We start from the raw sequence: 23,466 nt of genomic DNA on the forward strand, positions 1-23,466 counted from the left end.
AATTCGAAGCACATCGCTCTGCTTCGGTTGAGCTACAACGTAATCCTTCCCGTGCGAGGCTTAACCGTGTGACCGTCGCCCTAGAAAGGTGTACAAAAAAGGAAGTTCCTTCGAAAAACACTCCTACCATCCATCAAAGCGTTCGCTCCACTCGAGTGGCTGCGTGCGTACTAAAGGGATGCAGCCAGTCCGGGGGCGAAAAACGGCTGCATTCTTGACTGCAATCCATCTTGTCCAATCACGCAACACATTCCACCCGTCAAAGGGATGCTCTGTTAGACAACACCGTCAGGCTGCCAGGACACGCGCGTTAGCAAAACAAAAAAAAAAGCCGGTGCCGTTAATTAGTGAGCCGCCTTGTCGCCGAACGCGCGGAAGTTCATCGTGGCTGCCGAGGGAAAGTTTGTTGCACAGCCAGCCGGTCGCCATGCCACCAAGTTGTCGCCATTTTTCCTGGCATTCCCTCAACCACCCCCCCCCCCCACCTCCCACCCACTCATCACCTGTGTTTTCTGCGCTTCGCAAGCCCACTAATCCCGCACGTCCGATCCATCTAGCCAGACAATTGCCCCTGTCATGTCGAACGGCTGGAAATTAGACGATCGAAGCGAACGACGCTAAACATCGGTTCGGAGTCGCGGTTGCGGCCTTCACCCATCCTCCCTTCGCACCGCCTTCCCCCATGACCAGCCCTACACCTCAAGCGGTCGGCTCGGGATGATTGATTGCAGGCGGGAAATATTTGATGAATCATTTCGCGAGCACACTTTAGTCATTGAACTTTATCATCACATCCCATCGGCGGAAAGCGATCATCATCATCGCGCGCTGGGGTCGCGTTGTATGCGTATCATCTTCCACACGAGCTCACGAGCTCGTGGGGGGGGGGAGGATAATTTTTCTTTTTAGATTTTGTTCGCTCCCGCCAATGAGATCACTTCCCGAAAGGGAGCCCGCGCAGGGCAGCTTCGAGCGCTAGCTAATACTTCTTTCGTCCCGAACGCGAAGGCTTCTATTTTGCTAGACTGCTGCGCCAGCTCTGCGCCGTGTGGCTTCGTGCGAGTGAATAATAAATTACCCAGCATCCGGTTCGGGTGTCGGTTTCCCTTCGATGGGGCCATTTTTGGGCACGCGTGCAGCAAAGTTTCCGAGCCCTGCGGGCGAGCGAATCGATCGGCAACACAAAAAAAAGAACCCCCCAACGTTCGGTGCCCTTCCGTCTGATGTTTTATTTCACCGCGTGCCCTTTCTAACCCTTCTCATGCGTGTCCCAAGCCGGTGGCCGTAATTCGCACGAACAAGTTTTACATCGCGCGAACCGCGCGATTGCTCGTGTGGCCTGCCACCACCCGTTGTTTATCGCAAAATAGAACATTGTCAAATCAATTTGCTCCCCACACGTGCCGGTGCCTGCGTAATAGATTTCGAAACGATCCCTCCTCCGCTGACCTCGGGTGGCTTTTTGTAAGGTCCAACCAGCGGCGGAAAACGTGCAACCCACCGAAGCCCGTACGGAGGCGCGTTTGCTTAGCCACGTGTACGTGTCTCGGCAGCCTGATGATCGGCAGAAGGCTCCATTTGCTTCAATCAAGCCAAAACATCCCGACCAGGATCGTAACCCAGGTAGGGTATCCTTCCACCAGTGCCGGTCCGGGTCCGTTTACCGCTAATGGAGGCACCATTTACGGTGGCTCCAAAACCCTCACCTAAACTCCGCTCCCACGTGGCGTTTGATTCTTTGTTCTCTCGGAAAATGCGGAATATTTCATCCAAGCTCACCATCCGCTCTCCGCCACTCTGTCTGTCGTCTGCCTGACTGCAATGGCTATTTTTACAGATGAGAAATACGTGAGGTGCCTTAATATTTCGATTAGCGTTCAAGGGATGGAAGGGCAGCAACGTTGTCGATTCGCATGCGGTTGTGGCCACCCCAGCCACCGGTACGCCGCTGTGAAGTTTGGCCGGAACTTTAGCTCGGACTCGCAAAATAAATGGCCGACAGTAAAAATTTATCCCATATCTCGCAGCCCCCGAACCCCACCGAGCGGTCACATTCGGCAAACAACGCTTCTGGTTAATGCCACGATGGGACGGGTTTTCCCATCCATCCGGCTGGACCAATCGAACTGTACGCGTGTGCGTGAGCGCCTGCCGGCCATCCGGTTGGGAAAACGCGCTATTAGATACGATCGATGGCCCCCTGGTCCTGCCGGGATGGCGTGGGAAAAACGGTGCCAATGTGCGCCCAGCAGCACGTCCTTTCGGGCGAGGTCCTCGAATCAATCAACAACTGGGCAAAGTCCAACCTGGCCAGGTGTATCCGTTCCGAGTTGGTAGAGGGCTGAAGTGTTTATCGTTTCGGCAGGGTTGTGGGGAGTAGGTTGTTCCATTTTTTTTCTATTCGTTCCCTTTTTGTTTCTGCTCGCTCCCTCGACGGGGGCGCGTTTTAACGGACGAGTGTAATTTATTCTCGCCGTTCATGCATGGAATCCACCCAACAGAACGACGTCAAACAAATGCTGATCGGGAGATAAATTATTTTAAATTCCTGTACCGGCGTATTTATATTCACATATTACCATTGGAAAGGAAGGAATGAGATGGCCGGAATTTAAGCACTTATTGGTTGACATTTGTTTTTTTTTTGCATATCAATGACCACGAGCTTGCTCGAAATAGTTGCACAATAATAGAGCAATGCAATTACAATCATTTTGATTAAACACGTAGGTATTTGTTCACAAATCGAACCACGAATAAAAACGTGAAGTTTTTTTGAGAAGAGAAAATAATAGAGAAAAAAATCCATGCTGTTGATTTATTTATTAAAAACCATTTGCAGGAGGATGAAAGCACCCCAGAATTGAACCCCCTACTATCCAAGATGATAGTAAAGGCAACATTCTAAATTCCTTTCAAACCCATAAAAGAGTTTTTCACAAAATACCACGACAAAACTAGCAGCAATTTTCATCGACTTAAATAGACATTTCGAAGCAGAGCAACTATTCGTTTCACGTTTTTCTCTCAGGACACCCTGTCAGCCCGTCATTTAGAGTCGCTTGCTAGTTTGTGTGCTTTTAAGCGCTTCCTTTCTGCCTTGCTTTCAATCCGCTTTCATTTAGCTACTTTTAGAAACAATTTCCACTGGCAACGTCACCGTGCCGCGCAGTAAAATAGAACGAGAATTTCGAGAATTCCCCCATTGAGCCCATTGCCTAGTCCCGAGGATTGGCGTAAGCCTAAAGGCAAATGCGCCCGATGCACCCTCGTATCGCAGGAGTCACAATTAACAAATAATTGACATCGCAAGCGAAATGTAATCCCCGATAAGTTAAAGCTGCCATAAACAGTCTAGCGGCATTCCAGCTGCTCGGTTGCCCACGGCGCTGGACAGCCATCATCCCCCGGTTTGCACACCCTTGCACAGGGTGCCCATTTCCTCATCCACCCATTTCCCAACCGCTGGGACGCATCGATGCGCTTTACCGCAACGAGCCCGTGTTGGCGAGCTTTACGATCTGGACACAGCCAATCGCCAGGCGAGAATCACATCCTTCGCCTTCGGTCTGCTGAACCGCACCGAGGCTGTATAAATTATTAAACAGCCTCACCGGAGACGACGAGACCGCCTCACGACGGGACGGTCAAGGATTGGATCAAAATATTTCCCACTCCATAAAGATGCGACCGGTCCGGGATCGAACGGAATCGGCCCCTGCCGCCGCCCAGCTCGCGAGGAAATGCTTCACGGCGAGGCGATGATGGCACGAGGGAAGAATCCCAAAGATAGCTGTAAAATATGTAAAATAATTCTCCCCCATTCCCGCGACCGGCCAGTCTGAGCGTCCCTGCCCTGGGTTTCTTCCTCTTTTTCTTACCTCCCTTTAGTCGCACCATGCTCCCCAAAGCGAGCACGCATTCTTTCGGTTCGTCCTTCACGCGAACCTGCCGTGTGATCCTTGTGTTTTGATTATGAAACAGCACGGTAGCTGCGAAGACAACCGATGAGGGAGGGTTACCCTGCTAAGGGGTAAACAACTTTTTAACGACCCTAGCGCCACCGACTGTTAACTGTGCCAACTGTTGCACGAAAGCCCCCACAAGGCACGGTGCTTTCGGCAGGCTGGGTTGGTTGATATGCAAATTAATCAACACTCGTACCCACACTCGCTGTTTCGCAGACAAGAAAGCAGGCGCTATAAAATTGGAGGAAGGTTGAGAAGGAAAAAAAAAGCTCAAGCCCCCACTAGCCCCATCAGCACAACACACCACACATTGCTGCACTGTGAGACTTGCATCCTCGGTGCGTCAGCGAGATCATTGATCTCTTGAGTGCGTCAGCAGTCAGGAGGTGAACAGAGAAGTACCACCCCATCGACGGATCGTGTTTACCGTTGCGATTATCGCGTCAAACGGTTGTCGCAGACGAAACCGCCCAAGTGCGAACCCAACCGTTGCTCAGAATCTCTTTCCAGCCAACATAACGAGATCGTGGCGCGCGATGGCCGCTTGCTTTGTCATCGGCGACCGTTCGGTGACTAATTGAGGCCGGCAGTATGCCCGCAGTGCCAGGGTTCGCAAACATTTATCAACCCCGCACAGTGCCGTGGAAGGGAAAATCCCACCACAGCAGCTCACAAAGCACACCCCCGATGCAGTGGTGCATCAAATTAGGTTCTAACGATTTGTGCAATCGATTCGCAAGGCGAATGCTCCCGGCACAAACCGGGCGGTGTGAAACCTGCCTTCGTTAGCCCCACACAATGCCCTTTTGTGGGGGCACCCTTCGATGGTACCGTCTTTGCTGGCTGCCCTAAGGGAGCTGTTCCTTTTTTTCTTTTCCTTTCCTTTTTTTGGGCTACTTCACTTCTCGAACGGAGCCCGGGAAGTGTGCAAGCAACGGTCACCCTTCGATTGCCTCTCGAACGGGAGCATAACGATCACGATCGGTGAGAAATTTTATGTCCCCATTGTTATGATTCCACTGCCGCCCTTTCGTAGCGGCGTTGGGCGGGTGAGTGGACTCCTCCTAACTGTACTCGAGCTTGGTCCCGCTTCCGCCCAAGTGCAAATTCCAGCGGACAATCCTCGAAAACTGCACCGTCGGTTGGGGAAACTTTTGGACCCACCCGCACAACCCGTAACGGGCCAATTTCGTCACGGATTTTCCAATTAAGCGTTATTGCCTCATTATCGGTGCGAGCTTTCAGCACTATCCCGATGCCGGAGCTGCTCCGTGCTGCACTCGAGGACTCGAGGCCTGCAAATGGGGGATCTTCGACCCGTACGCGAAGCCTTGCCTTCATTAACGCGCGGCTAATGGCGTGGAAGGGTGGAAGGTGAATAGTTCTTTTTTTTTGCTACATGCAACTCTATAATGATACTATCGTGATCGCGATAAACTTCGTCTCAGCGGCTTCCGCAAGCTGCTGGAATGCTAACCGAATTGATAGAACCGACAAAGGTCCGGAGTTGGCTAGAAAAGCTTATTCCGCAACGGCCGATAAGCGGGCATTGTAATGAACCGAAGTGAGCGGGATGAGCTTGCACCGAACCAATTTGGGTCAATTGGATTTAAATCTTAGTTTGTAACGAGACTTCGTTATCGGTTGCTGAGCATAATGGCTTTATTTGGGGAAAGGCATTTATGAACCACCTTTTAAATTTTTTTTTTCAACGAAGTGGGTGCTATTTTTAACAACTGTAGCTGTATGGGCTATTCGTGTATGCGATGCTCTTTTGCCACTTTAGTGCTTTATCCAACGAATTATGCACAAAAACGCTGTCAAAAAGGCTGGATGTAATAACCACATCGACTCGTCCAGCCGCGGAGCGAATGATTCACAATCCACTCGTAATTCCCGCTTCGAATGAGTCACACGTTGAGGCACAAAGTACAAATTCTCCATCTCGATCCATCTGGAGTAAATGAGCTGATCCACAAAAAAGAAACGGCCCAACAACGATTCGAGCGATCGGTATCACATCTCAAAACCGTTTGTTTGCCTAACTGTTTTGGCTCGTGAAGCTCTAAAAATGAGCCCCTTTCGCAAACAACCATAAGGGCATAAATCTCACACCAAGCAAACCCACCACAGCAAGGCAAAGAACAACCAAAAAAAACCATCTAACCAAACGCGGCACACGTTCGCCTTTTCCAGCCAGAGATCAAAAACCGCAAAGATCGCGCGTTCGCACAAAAGCTCTCACCATGTCACGCGACACCGGCCAGGCACCGATGCAACACCACTTCGTGTCGCGCTTGAACTTGAACGTGAAGCTGCGCCAAAGCTGTCTCGCACTAGATCAAGGCGATCCTGTTCACTTCACGCGGCGGCGTTGACCGTTAAGCGCGAATGACGATGCCGAGGCGAGATGGCCCTCACCGGACCAGCCCCCGGTTCGACGTGTCGCGAACCAGTTCCTACATGCCGGTCGTCCGAAAAAGGTGCGATCTCAGCGCGCGGTTTCGGTGGGATTTTATTTTCATGAATCATATGTAAATTTCTCGATTTCACGCGGTACCGTTACCTCGCATCAGCGGAATGACGCCGCGAATGATGACGATAATGTGCCGCGCTCGATCATCAGCATCCGCGGATTGGCCCATCAGTGGCGTTGCTGTGCTCTGAGCAACGGACCTCATTATGCGCCCGGTTGCCCCCCCATAGACCGCCGTTGTGCGGGGTTCATTTTCACATTATCGATGCGCTTTTCCCTCACCCGGGCACGCGTGTCGGCGGCAGAGGCCGTAATTATTGTCATCGATCCCGGCGTTCACAGGGCAGGATTAATCGCGGCCCGTCGAACCGTGGACTTCCCGTGCGTGTGCACTCATTAGCTGACGAGTTTGCCGTCAGGACACGCGCACTCTGTCGGTGTGATCCTGCGCTCACCTGCCATCATCAGGCATGAAGCGTGCGGTAACGCGTAATGGCATTGATGTGTTATAACGCGATTAGGGTGGCGTTTACGGTACCCAACCGTGGCCGTGATTGCGATACCAATATCCAAGCGAAATTGGAAGCCATTTTTGGGCCACCTTCTCCGCGGCGGGATGTTGCGAGAAGGACGTGCGATTGGTGGCGACGGAACATCCGGACCGGCAATCGATACGATCCGGAGGAAATGCGGAATCAGTTCCCTGGTGTCCGTTTGGCAATCAGGTCAACTTAAAGCCGATTGTACTTTAGTCACTCCGTGTCGATGGCGTGAAACCGGGTGGTGATCTATCGGTAGGGTGGCTCGTCCTACAACACAGCCACAGTTCCCTGCGGCCGTGCTGTGGGAAAAAGAGCATTAATAAACGGTGCATAAAATTAAATACAAATTAAATCATCGCCGCCGGAAAGCAGCGGCCTATGTAAATCAGGCCACCGCGGGGGCAATTGTGGACAAATTATTAACAACGAAATTGATTTAAGATAATCGACAGTGACAAGGGTAGAGCCATAATTTTTATTTTCCGACCTCACTGTCTCTCTTGCTGCCGTCCCTTGTGTCTATCCTGTCGAGAGAGAGGAAAGCGTCGTCAGAATCGGGTGCTATTTTAAGCCCAACCTCACTTCGGCCAGGGTCCTCGATGGGAGCTAAGGGCGGCACGGCGATCAATTTAGTTGACACATGCGATTATTCATGAGGAGTTCTCGAAATAACAGGGCGGGAACGCTGCACGCGATCCGGCCGCTGATGGTCATAAATTTTGCACCTTAACGGTAACTTTCGGGGCGCGGTCTAGAACCGTTCGACGGCTGGTTTCGCATCCTTGCCGAGGGCTGAGCTCGTTGGCGTCTAGCGTTTCGATTTTGCGCGATCGCTAGCGTCTGGGAAACTGTGCCGGGTGGAGAATAGTCGGTTCCGGCAGTCATTTTTTTGTGCTTGGTTGCGCACCGTAACCCAGTATTCTAACCGGTATATAGAAGCTGCTTCGAATCGATAAAGTTTGAGGAAAGGAAACTGCGCGTAGACAACGTACGAAGGCATAAACTCCACCAATCAAACATGCTGTAGAATATTTACGGCTGAACTCTTTCAACAGAATGATGATTGGGATCCAAATATTAGATATATTTCAATTTAATTTTTCAATAGCGATGCGTTCAACTATTTTTAAACAATGTGAAAATGCTCCTGACTTTGCAAAAAACAACGGTGTCTTTTAGTTTGTCTCAAACAGATTGCTTAATTATCTAATTTGGTCAGCCTCAAAACAGCGAATCAAAGCATTTAACTTTTTGCCAGGCTTTTAACACATTAAGTCATCAACATTTCCGAAGCTCTCTACGTCGGCCAGTTTTTACCTGCATCTTATACGACGTGCAGTCACGAAAAATTGCACTTGAAAGCGAGAACAACCGCGCTTTAATGAGTGCATTAGAATTGAATACACTTTAATGTTCAAGAAAAAGCATCTTTTCTGCACCGTCGTTTGCACGCTATTCCGCGAATACAGCCAACGCTATCTAATTGAATTGTAATAATACACAGGATCCCAAAGGCTTTAAAGTAAATTGCTTCACCCTTCTAAGCCGCTTCGAAACGGATCATCCATCGCCACGACGAGAAGCTTCCGCGAAGCAAATACTTATCATAAAATTCATTTTCACACGACCCGTGGAAGAGAAATAGGAACCAAGATGTAGATAGAGAGAGAAAGAGAGAGAGAGCGATAAGAAGAGCTAGCAAAAAGACACACACACACAATCGGAATAAGAATAAACATCGCGAAATTAAATGCGGCACAATTAAAACGGCCTCGCGGTTCACGAGCGCCTGTCAATAAAAAAAAAGCACCAAAGGATGGCTGGCGGACGAACGAGGTTTTTGAAGGACACCGAGGCCATCCGAAGGGGTCAAACGGAAACCATGCTTCTAACCGGTTCAACCATCATTATCAATCATTCTCTTTCAACCGGCAACTCATCATTCACGCTCAATAGAATCTCGGCCCGATGTCGTCGTAGCAAAGCCCGATCCAGGCAAGACGCGCAAACCGAGGTCCGATTGGAGCCAAAACAACATGGCGCGATGGAAGGAGCCCCATAAAAAGTCCATCCCGAAGATTGCCCTCGTAAAATGGTGGGATCGCACGCGCACGACAGGATCAACCGACCAGGGGTTGAAGCTCATTAAACCACACTGCTCGCAGCCTTCGCCGGGTTCCGGGCCGTTAATGCTGGAACGGCTCAGTGTCTCAATTGATGCTGCTTAAATTTCCATCCCACAACGGAAGACGATGGCTCCACGCGAGACGAGCCCCTAGTCCCTGGAGGAATGCATCCTTTTTTTTTTTTTTTGTTCTGCCCGTGTCGTTTCACGCTCGCAAATCGAAAACTGCACCCAGCATCAAGCATGCACTGGTTGGCGGCGTAACACCACGAATCCTGCCCATGCCATCGCGCCGAAGATCAAATCCCGCACCGGGTGAAGGAAATAAAATTTATGATCAGTGAAATTAAATTCATCACGACGGGCTCGTCCTGCGTCAATCTGCTCGGCCTTCTTCCCCGTGGGAGCGGCAGAAGAAATCGATTCCAATCTTATCTAGCGCGGTCCCTTGACATCTGCGGAACTTCGAGACCGGATGGCGATGTCCACGATAGCTCACACAAAGGACACGTTCGCCGAAGATGGAACGATAGTGAAACTGTGCCCTAGCGGGACCCAGCTATAATGCCATAATTTTCAGATGGCCCCAACCCGCCCACCCACCGGAAGCAGCTAATTGAAGCAACGGAACTAAGCAAATTGTCACCTTTCGCCAAACCCGGGGGCTTTAAGGAGGATTTCCGCAAATCCACCACCACGCAGGGTGGCAGGATTTATGTGTGCTCGTAGGCGCTGGTATCCGTGCCGCTTTATCAGCCTAAGGAGGCCGAATCGGGGAGTCAATTTTTCGGGAGGCTGTATTAAATTAAGCTCGACCCTTCCGTGGAACTCTCGTGCTCGGTGCTTGGAAACTCCCGTCCGGGAAAACCCACGTACCTTTCGCATCACGCTTCCAACCGATAGCGCGCTTCGATCAAAATACGCATTGGGGTGGCCCTACAGCTGGTGGAGGCAACTGGAAATGGGGTGGGAAAATTTTTCCCCTCCATCTGGAAGGATCCAGACGGACCCCTCAAGTGCCCGGGAGCCGGGTAGAGAAGGCAATAAAAATAAATTAGCTGTAGCGATTGCTGTGGTTTATTTTACTTCGACCCCTGCTCGACGGAGCTGAAACCTAGCCCTTGCCGGGGAACGGCAAAGGGCGTTCACATTCTCCCCCCGCGGTACCTTCCGGCCGGGATTTGATCCCGATGAAAAACGGGCCGCCATTATTTGGCCCGCGGGTGAATGGGGAAACTTTTTTTTTGTGTGTGTGCTCTCCCCCACGCGCTTTGTTTTGCAGGATAAGGACCGCGAGTGACGCGGTTTGACGAACAAAGCGAATAAAAGGATGCACAACGCGCGTGAGGCGAAAGAAAAACCACAGGGAAGAAGTCGCAGCGAAGGGAAACTCTGCGTAATACGGGCTGCTACACGTTGTTTATTGCAAAATCTCATCAGCCTGCTTAATTTAATACCCACCGCTCATTCAAAACCCCATTCGGCTTCAGTCGAGCGCTGATGATAAGGACTCAATGTAAAGGGAGACTTTCCTTCTCCATCTGTGTTTGTGTGTGTGTGTGTTTGTATGCTGTTGTTGCTGAGCTTTCTCTTCCCGTTTTGCGACGGCTTTGTTTCCTCTTTTCGTTCCCCAGCGCGGAAAGGTGCAGAAGTGATTTCCAACACAAAAGGCTTCCATCATGCGAATATCGTAGGCGAACGTGTGGATGTGTGGAATTGTTGGATTAACGGGCGATCCCCTGCGATCGTGCGATGGAACACGTGAAAGTGAAAAAGTGAAGCAAAAAATTACCCTTCAAAAGTCGCTCAAGCGAACTCTAGCCTTGCGGTAATGCTGTAATTCGGGGATTCATTGGTGGTGCCATTCGGGGCGTAATGTATGCGTCATATACTCGATTGGGGGAGCATGGATTTGATTCCAATCAGCGAATTCGTTGTCAATGATTTAAGCATGCTCATAAATTGGAAAAAAAAACGAAGCTATTTTTAAGAGCTTACCATGTCCAGTACTTTTTTTGGCTTATAAATGATCCCATTGAATTGAACATTTGTTTATATTATATTTCATATTATATGTTTTCAAATCAAGTTTGCATCCTATACATCATGCTCATCCTCTTATCATCGTCCATCATAATAAAATTGAAAAAATTATTGCACAAATAATTTCACACAATGACTGACTGCTCAGAAAACGCCGCTAGTGTTCTCGATGAATCCGCTGAATTCCGCCATTCACCACAAGCGAACTCCATCGTCCTTCGCATTAATTAAAATTAAGCTCATATATCGCCCACATCCAGCAAGCAAATTCAATTTCAAAAACAGATAACCTTAGCTCCGCTCCTTTGCACCACACTCGGCAGCTCGCACGACACTCGGACGTCCAATTTTAATTATCCATTAATTGATCGACCGTTTGAAGCCCACGGACGCCATTGCCACCCCGATGCAAACGGTGCAAACGAAGCTGCAAAACCAACCAGCCATCCTGACAGCCCGCCGTCAAAACGAGCCAATCGTGCGCAAAACGGTACGTGCAGCACCAGCCACCAGGAATCGGGAATCATGCATGCATTAACGTGTGGTGCTGCCCTTCTCGACCGTTGCTGGACCGAAATGTGACTTGGCTGCCTGTTACTCGTCCTATTGCTAGCTAGGCGAATCGATCCAAGGCCCGTCCCACCCATCGGGACGGGAAATGAGATTGTTGCATGATTTACGGCCACCCCACGCCAACTATCCTTATGTAACCGCGGGCGCAGGAGCATGACCGCGATCGGGCATAACAGGTTTACCGGTTTCGCGACCGCAGCCGGCTCGTTACTTTTAATTTCAATCGCAAACCGTTGCGCGCGAGTTCAACGACCCTGCTGTCCTGGGTGGGCCCGAAGGGTGGCAGCATCGCAAGCATTCCGAAGACAGTGACCCGCCCGATGGACGATCAGGCTCTAGCCTGATGATCTCTTGGCGGTGAAGGAAACGTCACCACAATCACGGCCATTTGCTACCCGTGTTACAGGAGCCTTGAGGGGGGCAATGGGTGATGGGTGGAGAGTGAGAGGGAACCCCCAACGGTGGCATCGGTCCCGCCGACCGAAGGGATGATTAGCTACGGCAAACGAGTTCCCGACAGACGGCCGGCTGCAGTGGGAATGCAGAATCGAGCCATCGCAATCGTAATCGCCGGCAATCGAAACATGGCGTGTTACAAATTTTGCTGTCTAACCATTGCTGTTGGCGTGTCGAGACACGCGAGTCCTGTCGTAGGGACGACCAACTCCTGTAGTGCTTGGAATGCGTTCGAACGCGTCTCGATCGATGGGGGATACCGTCTTGGGGTTTGCTTTTCATTGGAGTTCTGAAAGTCCGTCCTGTACTGTTACATGAGTGAGCAGCGCAGAGTTGGTTTGCACTTTACTGTGTTTCGTGGACACTAATTACTTAAAAAAGCATAAATAAATGTCGCCCAGAGAGGCTGAAGTGTGTTTTGAACTCAAAAATAGCACCTAATTTCCGTTGCAAATAGAAACCATTCGCTCAAATGCATGTGGAAAACTTCAGCACATTCCACAACGGCTGCAATGCATTGCGTACTCGTGCCGGGAATGCTTCCGACTATAACATAAATACTCACAAAACTCCCCCACCCGACCGGCTTCTGGTAGCGCACCAGTCTTCTAACAACGGAACGTGCTACCACCCCCTCATGCCACATTCCGGAACCATATTTTCTGCGTCCAGTTTTTCCGGCCACCAGCTTCGCAACTCCCACCAAACGTCCGATCATTAATACATCGGTAAGGAGGCTGCGCTCGATGAGCCGCACCAGCAGTCACCAATAAATTCCACCATCAACAAAGCGTGCACCCGACAGCGCGAAACCAACATCGAAGAAAGGAACTTAACCCCCCCCCCCCCTCCCCATCCCCACCAACCTAACCCCAACCCGACGCTTCCCTTCGCCAACGCGCTCGGGATGCAATTTACGATTTTCCACAAACCACACCGTGCCGGACTCGGGCGAGGATTCGCAACCCAGCAACCGGAATCTGAGCCCCGGTGGGGAGAATTTTTCATCCCTCATCCCCTTCGCGGGCCCCATACCAGCCCGTGACAACTCTATCTCGATGGTGCGGTCGGACGTGATCAGATAGCGAGGCGATGACGGTGGGAAATAAATTAAGTGCACGAGACAAGCATCCTTCTAATTATTTCTTTTTTTTTTCTTCATAATTCCATTTCCCAACCAACCAACCCTGCTCCGACACTCGATACGCGGGGATGGTATTTTTTTTTGTTTGTTTTGTGTGTGCTTTTTTATGCCGTGAGACAAAAAAAAAGCACCCTACAGATCGGCAGCGCGACCAGCGAGACGATAACAAGTAGGAAAGATTAATTTGACAGTTCACAAGAAAATTATCATCTGTCAAAGCCGCGGGCCGTGCGGGAGAAGAAAATGATGGAGACAGAAAAAAAACAGCAGAAATAATCCCCCTCACGTAATAAATAGCCAGGATCGAGTGGCTAGTCTAAGAGACGCGAAGGATTCCTCATTATCCGTGCCGAGTGCTGCCTGCAGTGGCATGCGGCGCCGAGCCGTGGAATTGCTTTTAATTGCCGCCCTAGCGAGCGAAATGTACTGATTTTATTAATTAACTAACTCCCGCTCGGATAAGGGGGAAGCACTCCTTGGCATCGTATTTCGCCGGCTCGTCCTGCCTGCCTTTCGGTGCCTTCCGATGACTTCTGTTTCGCTATCCCCTGCCTATCATGTAATGCTCGATCGCTTCCACCGTCCTCGGCTCGCATTGCTGTGTTTGTTTATATTTGCAATTTTTTCGCTCCTTGGCACTCGGGAAAAAAGCGCTCAAGTCCGAAGGATGCAGCATCCAGCAAGTATAGAGAAAAAAAAATCGAGCGCTCACTAACACACCCAAGACAGGGAAGGAGCCCAAAAAGGATGAGCGATGCCCGGCACGAAGAATGATGATACATTATTAACGAGAAGGATGGTAATTTTGCGCTGTAATCATAAAAAATAATTGCTTCTAATTTATGCTTTTTTTAATCTACCTTCTCGCCCCCAATCCCACGGGTCCGGTTGGTTGGTGGTGGGTGGAGGAGAAGGCAGTGGGCGCCTACATCAACGAGGCTATTAATTTCCTCTCGGTCAGCCAGCTCATTTCGCTCTTTCACGCCCTCGCCCGCACTAGCCTCAGCCAGCGTCCTCAAGCGCATCGGCGCATCCTTTTTCGACCATCCGGACGAGTGCAATTAAGTGCAGCTTCCTGTTTCAGCGGCTGTGTGTGTGTGTGGGAGGGAGGGATTTTCCATTTTTTGTCCCACTTACGATCTCACTTAATTTCCGTTGCTCTCCAATCGACCATCGCACCATCCCACGTCCATGGCAACTCAATTTCCCACCCCAATTTCCCAGCCACGTGGGAGGCGTTTCGTGAGGCTATTCGCTCAGCAGGGTGCGAGAGAAAAAATGCATTTTTCAACATCGAACAACAGCGATACCGATGCCGCGGGCTTATGTGCTTATTCAAATGACATTTAATTAACGTTTGCATCAAAATCGAGCTGCCCGTCACGGACCGTAACGTTTCCATTCTATGCAAATGTACGAAAACATCTACACTCGCGCCACCCGTGATGAATGATTTCATTTACTGCGCCTTGCTGCACGGCAGCTCAGCCGTAATAATGATCGAGCTCTCGCGCACGGATGCATTATTAATAGCATCATCCAGCCGCAGGAAGAGCTCAGCTAGCTTAGCTAAAGACGACGAGAAAAACCCATCGGAAGCTGCTTTCCCGCACTAAAGCTGTGTTCTTTTCTCTGTTTCTCATCATTGCAGCTTGCGCTTCTCACGATCCCAGCTGAAGCCCTCCGTGCGATGGCGAAGGACAAGCGGACCGGCGGCTACATCGCGGTCATCGCGCTACTAGCAACCCTGGCGGCGCCGAGCGCAGGTAAGTTCCCCGAAATCCGTGAAAATTGATCCCGCGTGGGCAGCGCGAAATTAATCAGCCAACCAGGGTGTTTGCTCGGCAACAAAAGCTCCTCCTCGGGATAATTTATGCGCCAGTGAAACGGCGGCACGAATTGGCCACCGGCTGCTCGCTCGCCCGTTATGTCAATTACGGCCATCCAACGTCCTTTCGCGGCTCGAGACGCCACGCCAGACGAAGATGGTGAAACGACCTTGACAGTGGAGTCCTCGAGCCCCCAGGGGGGCCTCGGCGTCTCGGTTCAGCAACCTGATGACGGTGGGGCTATTTATCACCCAGCGAGTCCGGCCAGTCTTGTAGGCTCGTGGTTCGTCATCTAACCGCAGGGCAGAACCCGTTGAAAATGAGCCGCCGTGAACGCTGTCGAACGCGTGAACGCCGGGCCAGGCGCATAAGAAAGGGCGCACACTCGACAGGCGTCAGCATTTGACACGCTGAGAGGTGGTTACGGTGGTTAGCATTTGTTTTTTTTTCTTTTCGCATTATGCTTCGCTATGTCGCCTCCGTTCCGTAAGTGATCGTCGGTGGAAGAAGAACGTGGAAAGCGTGTCTCTCTTTCACACACACACGCACGCAACCAGAGAATGAAGAAATGAAAAATCATGCACCAAGCTGGCCGATCAAGCGCCCGGTGGCATGAGTGACAAGTGGAACGATAGGTGTTTTGAAAGGATTTAGTTTAAGTGATCATCGACTTACGGTTGGTGTTGCTGTCTGCGATGACTGACGCGATGTAATGCTGCCACTCTGAGCCTCAAAGCGGCCGGCAAATGCCAATCGTCAATGGCAAATGCTCGTCAATTTCGGGCTTCTATATGCCGAAACTGATCAGCTGTCAGATGCTGGTTGTCGAATTATTGTACACGAGAATGTCACATTTTAATTGGCACAAACGAACCGCGTCTAGATCAAACAGCCTGAAAATAAAAAGAAAGGCAAATAGGATAGGGGTGAACATAATTAATTTATTTATACAACTGACTTTTTAATTTACTCGCTTCAACAATGCTTCATTCGTATGTCGTAAAACGTCCAAATTGAAGCATAAATGAAATTGAAACCAATAATAATAGTAATTATTTTGACGATATTTTGAATCGATAATTTTACTAAGTTGTTGTAACTAAAACAAGTACTTGTTGAATCTGTAAGGTGGACCACAGACTGTTAATCTCCCATGAGCTATTGCGTACATGTAAAGCCATCGATAATCCCTCGAACTACAAAAAGAAAACCAAAATCAGCATAGCCTATACCTCCTCGCTTTGCTAAGGCAGCGCACCAAGTCAAGAGTGACTTCGACATCATAATTAACCTGTCACAACGTCAGCTTCCCGGAAATGTAATCTATTCGCAGCCATTTCACCGACTCAACGCAGTCAAACACACCGGTTGCACTCAGCAAAGATAGTCACATCCCATGATATGCAAGTCAAAACCGTCACACCCAACCAGGCCGATTGTGACCCCCAAAGTGGCCGCTTGAAGCTCTTCGGGTAAAGGTAAAAAGATACTTCCACCGGTGCCAAACTGCAAAAGCGACCGGCACGGCTGCGCTTGAAAGGTGTTGGCCCCCTATTTGGGTGACGGGTTTGGGAAAGAAAATGGCATCCACCACCCAGCGCAGGATGGATGGTTCAAATAAAAATGGCTATTTTTATTCCACCCCTTTCGCACAGCCACCGTGGCTTCGTAAAATACCATCAGGCTTTTTGAACGCAGCTCGCTGGCCACAGGGAGCCACATAACGTGCGCCAACGTGAGTGGAACCATTGCCCCCGATTGCTGCCGGAAAAGCTGCACCCTCCCGGTCAAAGCCCCAGTGATGACACACGTCACATGAAATGAAGCCACCAAGCGCGTGCAACCGAGCCCCCGTGGCCCACTTCGGGATCGATTTTGACCGATTGAAAATTGCATCTCTGTTGCAGAAACCCATTTGTGATTCAAATCTCCGCCACCGACCCGACGACACCGCGCGCTCGAGCACCGAATCCATTAGTCACCCTTCAGAGCGATCTCGAGTGGGTGTGCGCACATACCCACACACATACACCCTCCTCACACTCCATTTGGGCCCGCCCACATGCGTCCGCGTTTGATGCACGGAGAAGCATAAAAAAAACCCCCCATCCCGAGCATAGGACGCCCATCCCGAGATCGCACAAGCACTCACGTGATTCCGGGTCGCTTTTTTGTTCAACATTTGCCCACTGAAAGGGGCCGAGTTTTCCACGCCGATGGAAAAATATTACGAGTCAATGGCGAATGAAAATAAATAAAACCGTCGCAAACGGAGCGCCGCCACGAGTCAATGTTGCCGCCCCACGGGTTGGCTTCCGGGGAAAGCTCACCCACGGCTAGGTGCCGTGTGCATGTGTGGGAGCAAGCAACAGTATGTGAGAGCTAGAGAGAGAGAGAGAGACAGAGAGCGAAGGAAAACTCGCGCATGGGAAAAAGCATCGTTTGCCAACGGCACGGTGATTGATGATAGTGTTTATGTGCGGAATAATATTTACCCATCCCACATGCCGTTGGCGCCTCGTGGAAAACCCATGCCGGGCGGCATGGAAAACCCACGCAGCGGGTGGTGGGCAATATCGAACGCCAACCCAAAAGCGCGTGTCCTTCGAGCGCCATCGGCCACCACCGGGTATCGATTCGACCGACGATCTCCGGGACCATTATTCAATCCCGCCACGACACCCGCCCCAAAGAGCTCGTCCTTAAAGTGCAGCTAAGCAGGAAAATTCGCCCAACCACCCCCCCCCCCCCCCAGACACGCATTCAGTCGTACGCAAAACAGCACGGCTCGCGGCGCTGGCTGCGAAGTGCAATTAAAACCGATATTTATTGCGGTTTTATGCAAATGCAATTGCTCATAACGATACACCGACGGCGGGAGTCCATCCCTCGTTCAGCCCTGTCCTCCACGACGACTGAGCGCATCCTGAGCGGGTCGTTGCCCCCACCGTCCGACCGGTGCATCCTCGCGCGGGCAAGAAATGACTTCTGTCAAACCAGTTCATTAATGGAATGAGAAGATGAGAGCCGATGGGCTGGCGGCTTCAGCAGGAGGTTGGCCATGTTTATGACCGAGGTCAAGGTAGCGTCGACTCGGCCACTGCGGGACTGCGGCTGCGATTAAGTACCGTCGAGTACCGATACAATTAGTCAGATGGGCGACATCGCATCCGCAATCGGCTACGGATGCTTCGATTCGCAGTGCCAACGCTGGACCGGCCGCTGGTGCACCGGTAGCGCATCGCGTAAACGGCATTCCGAAATGATGGAATGATGTAAAAGGAATTTATCACCCGCCGGCGGTGGTTGGCTTGTGAGGCAGAGAATGGTGGAAAGCTGCCAGCCACATTTATGGGCGATGTTGTGTGCCACATGCAGGGACGCCTGGGAAGATGCGTAGGGTCCTGGAAATGCGCGATGTGTTCGCTAACATTGATACACAACCGATGATGGGCCGTGTCGGTGCACGTGAAACGGGGGTAGAAGGCGAATGCGCTATGTGGCCTCGTGTGATCAAATCGTGATGTGATGATAATGGCTTTGATGACACCGGCGTATCGAGACGAAGTGGAAATTCCGCGACTGTGTTTTGTGCGGCTGTCGGTTTGGATTTCCAGCCATTAGTAAATGGACGAAAGGAAAACCTTCGGAAGGAAATTCGGGAGCGAGCGCGTCGCGAAGTCCTTGCATTTCCAAACAAACATAATTTTCTTTTATTCCCCACCGGGTATGTTTTTGCCATTTGCATTATAAAGCAGTTGTACGACATTCAACATAAACGCTGTAAATCTGCACTACGTTTTTATCATTCGTTTTAATCATTTTCCATCGTTTTCCATTTTAATTGTACACAACACAAGCATCTCCTTTCGCTGCACGCAACTAACAGAACGAACCCTTTTATCACTCGCCACCCAGAGACTCGCTCACCTAAAACCCCATAATCATGATGGGCTTCGCGTTCCGTCAATTACACCGCAATAAGCAAATGAAAGCTAAATTATCCGTAATACGATCCTATCACGGCATCGGCGGCTCTACCGCCGCGTTAGCGGTTCAACGGGCTGCATTTACGTGCAAGTGCGACCACCTAGCGCTCGTCGGGAGATATCAATTTCCCAATTAACCACCCGGCTGCGTCGGTGTTGATGGTCCTTTTTTTTTTTATTCATCCACCACACCTCAACTCAAGCGAACGGTGTGGTTTTCCACGCAACCCTGCGAACCTGTTCCCCAAGGAAGAAGGGAGGCGTGAAGGACAGAACACAGCAACAACAAAAAAAAACATTCAACCCACTCCAGCAAAACACAAGAAAAAGAAATTAATAATAATAAACCGAGCACGCCGGAAGATCATTCCCAACCCCCCCAATCAAACGTCAACGGCGATCAGCTTTAACTGAGTGAAAATTAAAAACGACGACTGAAATGAAGTGAAAAATCACACACCTTCCTGCACGCGTTTTCAGCAGCAACCCGCCCCCTTGGGGGACACCCACCGGCGGACGGAGGATGGCCTGCGTAAGCTCAAGACAGGCAGCCGCTTCGAACGGGCCAACGGCAAAGACGCAAACGATAAACGGCCCAGTCCTTGCGTCCCGAGCAACACGAGCTTCTCGGACCTAGGACGTGGCACTGGCGGTTGTAATAATAGCTCCACTCCACCACGGGCTACGGGAGGGTATAATTTCGAAACGATGATCATTATCATTATCGGCACTAGGGCTGGCACCGCGGGCCGCAACTCACCGGGACACGGTTACCCTCGACCTTTATCAGCCCGTTTAGCACGCCGAGTCCGACGACCGGGGTCACGCGTTAAGGTCGACCCTTCTGAGGGTGAATTTCGGAGAGGAGAATGCCTGCCGAATGCGTTGAGGAGAGTCCTTCCCGGGTACTTACGCACAGCAGCCCAGACCTGGGATCGTGAGCGGCATTGCGAACTTTATTATCATTTGTAACTGTTATTGCGATTACATTAATCCCAGCCCTCTCGTCGGTTGCCTTGCGGCGAAGGACACCGGCCGGAAATGGCATGATTAGGATCGGTCAGCCCTCCCGGTGGGTGGGTGTTGCTGCTTCGTGGTTGGCATCGCCTTGCCACCACGCCGGGAAAACCCATTTCCCGGGCGCTTTTGCCTAGCGCAAGCAGTTACCGCTCAAGCAGGGCCTCACGTGGCTTTCTCATTTGCCCGCTTTAAACCACCAAACCGAGAAGTAAACGTTTACGATCCACGCCACCCGAACGGTGTCTTCTCAGGTGTCAATCTTATCGCCTGCCATTCTCACCGCGGGCTGGTTAGGAAGGCAGGTTGATTAAGCTATTACGGGACGGCCAAATTCGCTTTTCCACCGAACTCACTGTGCGCAAAGTTGTGCGGAAAATGAAAAAAAAAACAAACAACACTCGCCCTGAAGCTTGAAAGGCACAGTAAAGAGAAGGCACGGAAAAAAAGCTGCCCAAAACTACCCGCACCGAGTGCGCAAAAGTTGCCAGAATTGTGTCAGCAGGAATGGGTTCACGTGCATGGGTGGCTGGGAATCCTTTCTCCTTCCCAACGCTCATGTGTGACACCTGTCCGTGAGTTAACCGGCGCCATTTTGGGGGTGAATTTCGGTCAAAGTGTGGCGAAAATCATCGGCAGCTGTCGCGCACGGAGGCAATTAGGGAGTGCGAGATTTTCACGTGTCCTTCTTTTACCCCCTCGGCAGGCGGGGCCCACACTGGCAGAAGGTGGTGTGGCGAAAAGTTTCACTTGGTTGGGAAATTCGTTGCCGTCGGTTGTTTTCTCAAACGAAGGGAGTGAATTTTGAATGGAATGTGACAACGGAGATGAATTATAACCGATAATATTTATGGGATTTTCCCGACCGGCGGCGGTGCTGGTGTTTTCTTTTTTTTTCTCGTAGATTTTTGCTTAAATTTGCTTGCGAAAAAGTTGTGAAGCTTCTCTTTTTTGGCAATATTGGTTGCCTTTACCGGTGGGGCATTTTATGTTAAAGCTGAACGGCCACCTTATTGCCATTCATCACTTTTCCGAACATTATTCGAGCATATAATGGATACCTTATTTACAGTATTGTTTCGGTATTTAAGCCGTAAGCCTGCTGAAAGTGCAACATCAAGCACAGAAGTCATTTTTTTTTTCAATCACAACTGCTACGCTAAGTTAAGTTCGGAGAAGTGATTTGCTATATGAAACAAACAAAAAACCAAACCTCCTGCATGCTGCGGTTATTGAAATCAACATTTACTCCCGCGCAGAAACTGATAATGATTCGAAACTCATTACCATTTCCTGGAAGTAAAAGCAAATAGCCATAATTAAAGCTTACTCCGGTTGTTTTAACGCCTACCATCACGATGCGCTTTAAAATTGTAAGCCTCTCTTTTTTTGTGTATGTGTGTGCCCGAATCAAACCGATACGAAACGTGTTAAACGATTCCCACGTACGATTAATGCACCCTGGCCATCCCGAGCACCGAGCGCGGTTAAACCAGCGAGCCGCAAATCAATTTCCATCCAGACTCGACCCATCCCCGAAGGTTTTGAAGCCACCTTTTCACCCACCGTGTGAGCGCAACATAAACACCGCCATCGCTCAACAAGCACAGCCAGGATCCCATTTGCGGCCAGCCAGGATCGATCGGCCCGCCGGCTGCCCGGTTCCATCAATGCATCGGCGATTTATTATGCACCCTGGCGGATCAAAATACCATTTCCCCGGCCAGCAAACAGCGATAAATCACCGGCCAGCCGTCAGCCGGGAGCGGCGCCATGATTTGCTGGCCCGATGGTACTCTGGCTCGACTCCGAAAGCGATTCCTAGACGCATCCTCAACCGTCCAAAGGGGGCAAATGTATCGAACTGCATTCGTGCCTCGGCGACGCGACAGCTTAGGCAGCTCGAAACGGCTCGGCACTGTAACGGAACCAAGGGCAACCGGCAACTCCCCGGGAATGAAAATTATTCGCCGTCAAAGTGCACTCATAATCGCATTGCCGGCCGGACACTGGCCGACGGCCGAACACCCAAGCAAACCTGTTCCAACCTCGCGCCGGGCGAGCTCGGTGTAAATTTTCCGCCAGTTTTCACGCCCTGAGAACGCAAACATCCGGCTCTGGCCGGCAAATGGCGTTCTCTACCGGCGCCGACGCCGACGCCAGCGGCTGGGGCGAATAAATCCGAACTAGTCACACGATACCGGGGCTAATAAATAATATCATACAATTATAAATAATCAGATTTAATAATTTATTCCCTCGGATGCGCAACGCCAACGGCAGAAACTTCGCTGCGAGCGCTTCCACCGAGGCCGAGACCGAGGCTAATGCATGCCGCGATGTTACGAGGTGCGAGTGTGCATGCGTGTAAGCGTGTGTGTGTGTGTGTGTGTGCACCACCCCATTCCAGTGTTCCCTTCGAGTACCGTCGTCTTGTGGTTGGAGTCCCGCCATCGTCCATCCCACACCCGAAAGGATCTGAGCCGGTCCGACGTGGGATTTTACGCCCCAGGCGCTCGCTCCGGAGCTACTGGAGCAAGTGATAACTTACTCGCATACACCCACCCACGGGTTTACAATGGCCACCCCACGTGGGTGGAATTCCGGCAATCCGGAAACAAGCGGGAAAGCGGGCGAGTGAGAGAAATTAATAATTATAATCTTCATTACTGTCGCCGTCGGTTCGGTGGGGTGAGCTTTGGAATTAGGGAAAAGCGGTGCGAGCTCAGTCTTGGGCAGGGCTTTTCGTCTCAGTCTCAGCCTCGCGCTAAGGTAGCGTGCAGAGCGATTAAATTGACGTGTTTACATGGCATTCTTTCGTGTCCAACTAGTCAATAAACGGTCGCTTACATCACCAGCTCGTCAACGGTTGGAATGCGCAAGAACGCGAATGGTCACACAAATTACGCTACGGCGGAGCAACAAAATGGACTCGCAAATGATTCAATTTTTTTTAGTGCACCTGCATTTGTCGCTGCACCGAAAGCGCTGGCTGGTGAAAAACTCGCACAACGACGTCAGCCCGTCCGGCACAATTGTTGGAATCGCACGAGAAAAGCGCGTTTTCTTTTCATTAAACCGCTCGCGGATTGCGATTCGCGGAAAGGACACGCTGGAAAGCCCTGCACCGGCCTCGACTTTTTTTTTACCATTTCGTCTCGCTATGTTTTCCCGCACGTCTGTTTTTGTTTCATTCCACCCGGTGCAATATCACGATGCGATCCGTGCTGCATTTGCGGTGCGCTGATGGAACGCAAATCGTGCCCTCGGAAAAACCCCGTTCCAATGAGCGCGGCGGCATTCC

The 23,466-nt window shown here is 50.8% G+C and overlaps 1 protein-coding gene across 1 annotated transcript in view; it reads left to right on the forward strand.

The window, feature by feature from the left end:
* LOC128731619 (uncharacterized) overlaps positions 1-16,404 on the forward strand; it is a 189,689-nt gene extending 173,285 nt beyond the window's left edge. Inside the window, exons 9-10 of the mRNA XM_053824755.1 lie at positions 14,979-15,093; positions 16,334-16,404. Coding sequence (XP_053680730.1) covers positions 14,979-15,093; positions 16,334-16,404 — 186 coding nt within the window. The remainder of the gene's footprint in view (positions 1-14,978; positions 15,094-16,333) is intronic.
* Positions 16,405-23,466: the final 7,062 nt, after the last annotated feature.

Source organism: Anopheles nili, chromosome 2, assembly GCF_943737925.1.
Source record: "Anopheles nili chromosome 2, idAnoNiliSN_F5_01, whole genome shotgun sequence".
Classification (NCBI taxonomy): Eukaryota; Metazoa; Arthropoda; class Insecta; order Diptera; family Culicidae; genus Anopheles; species Anopheles nili.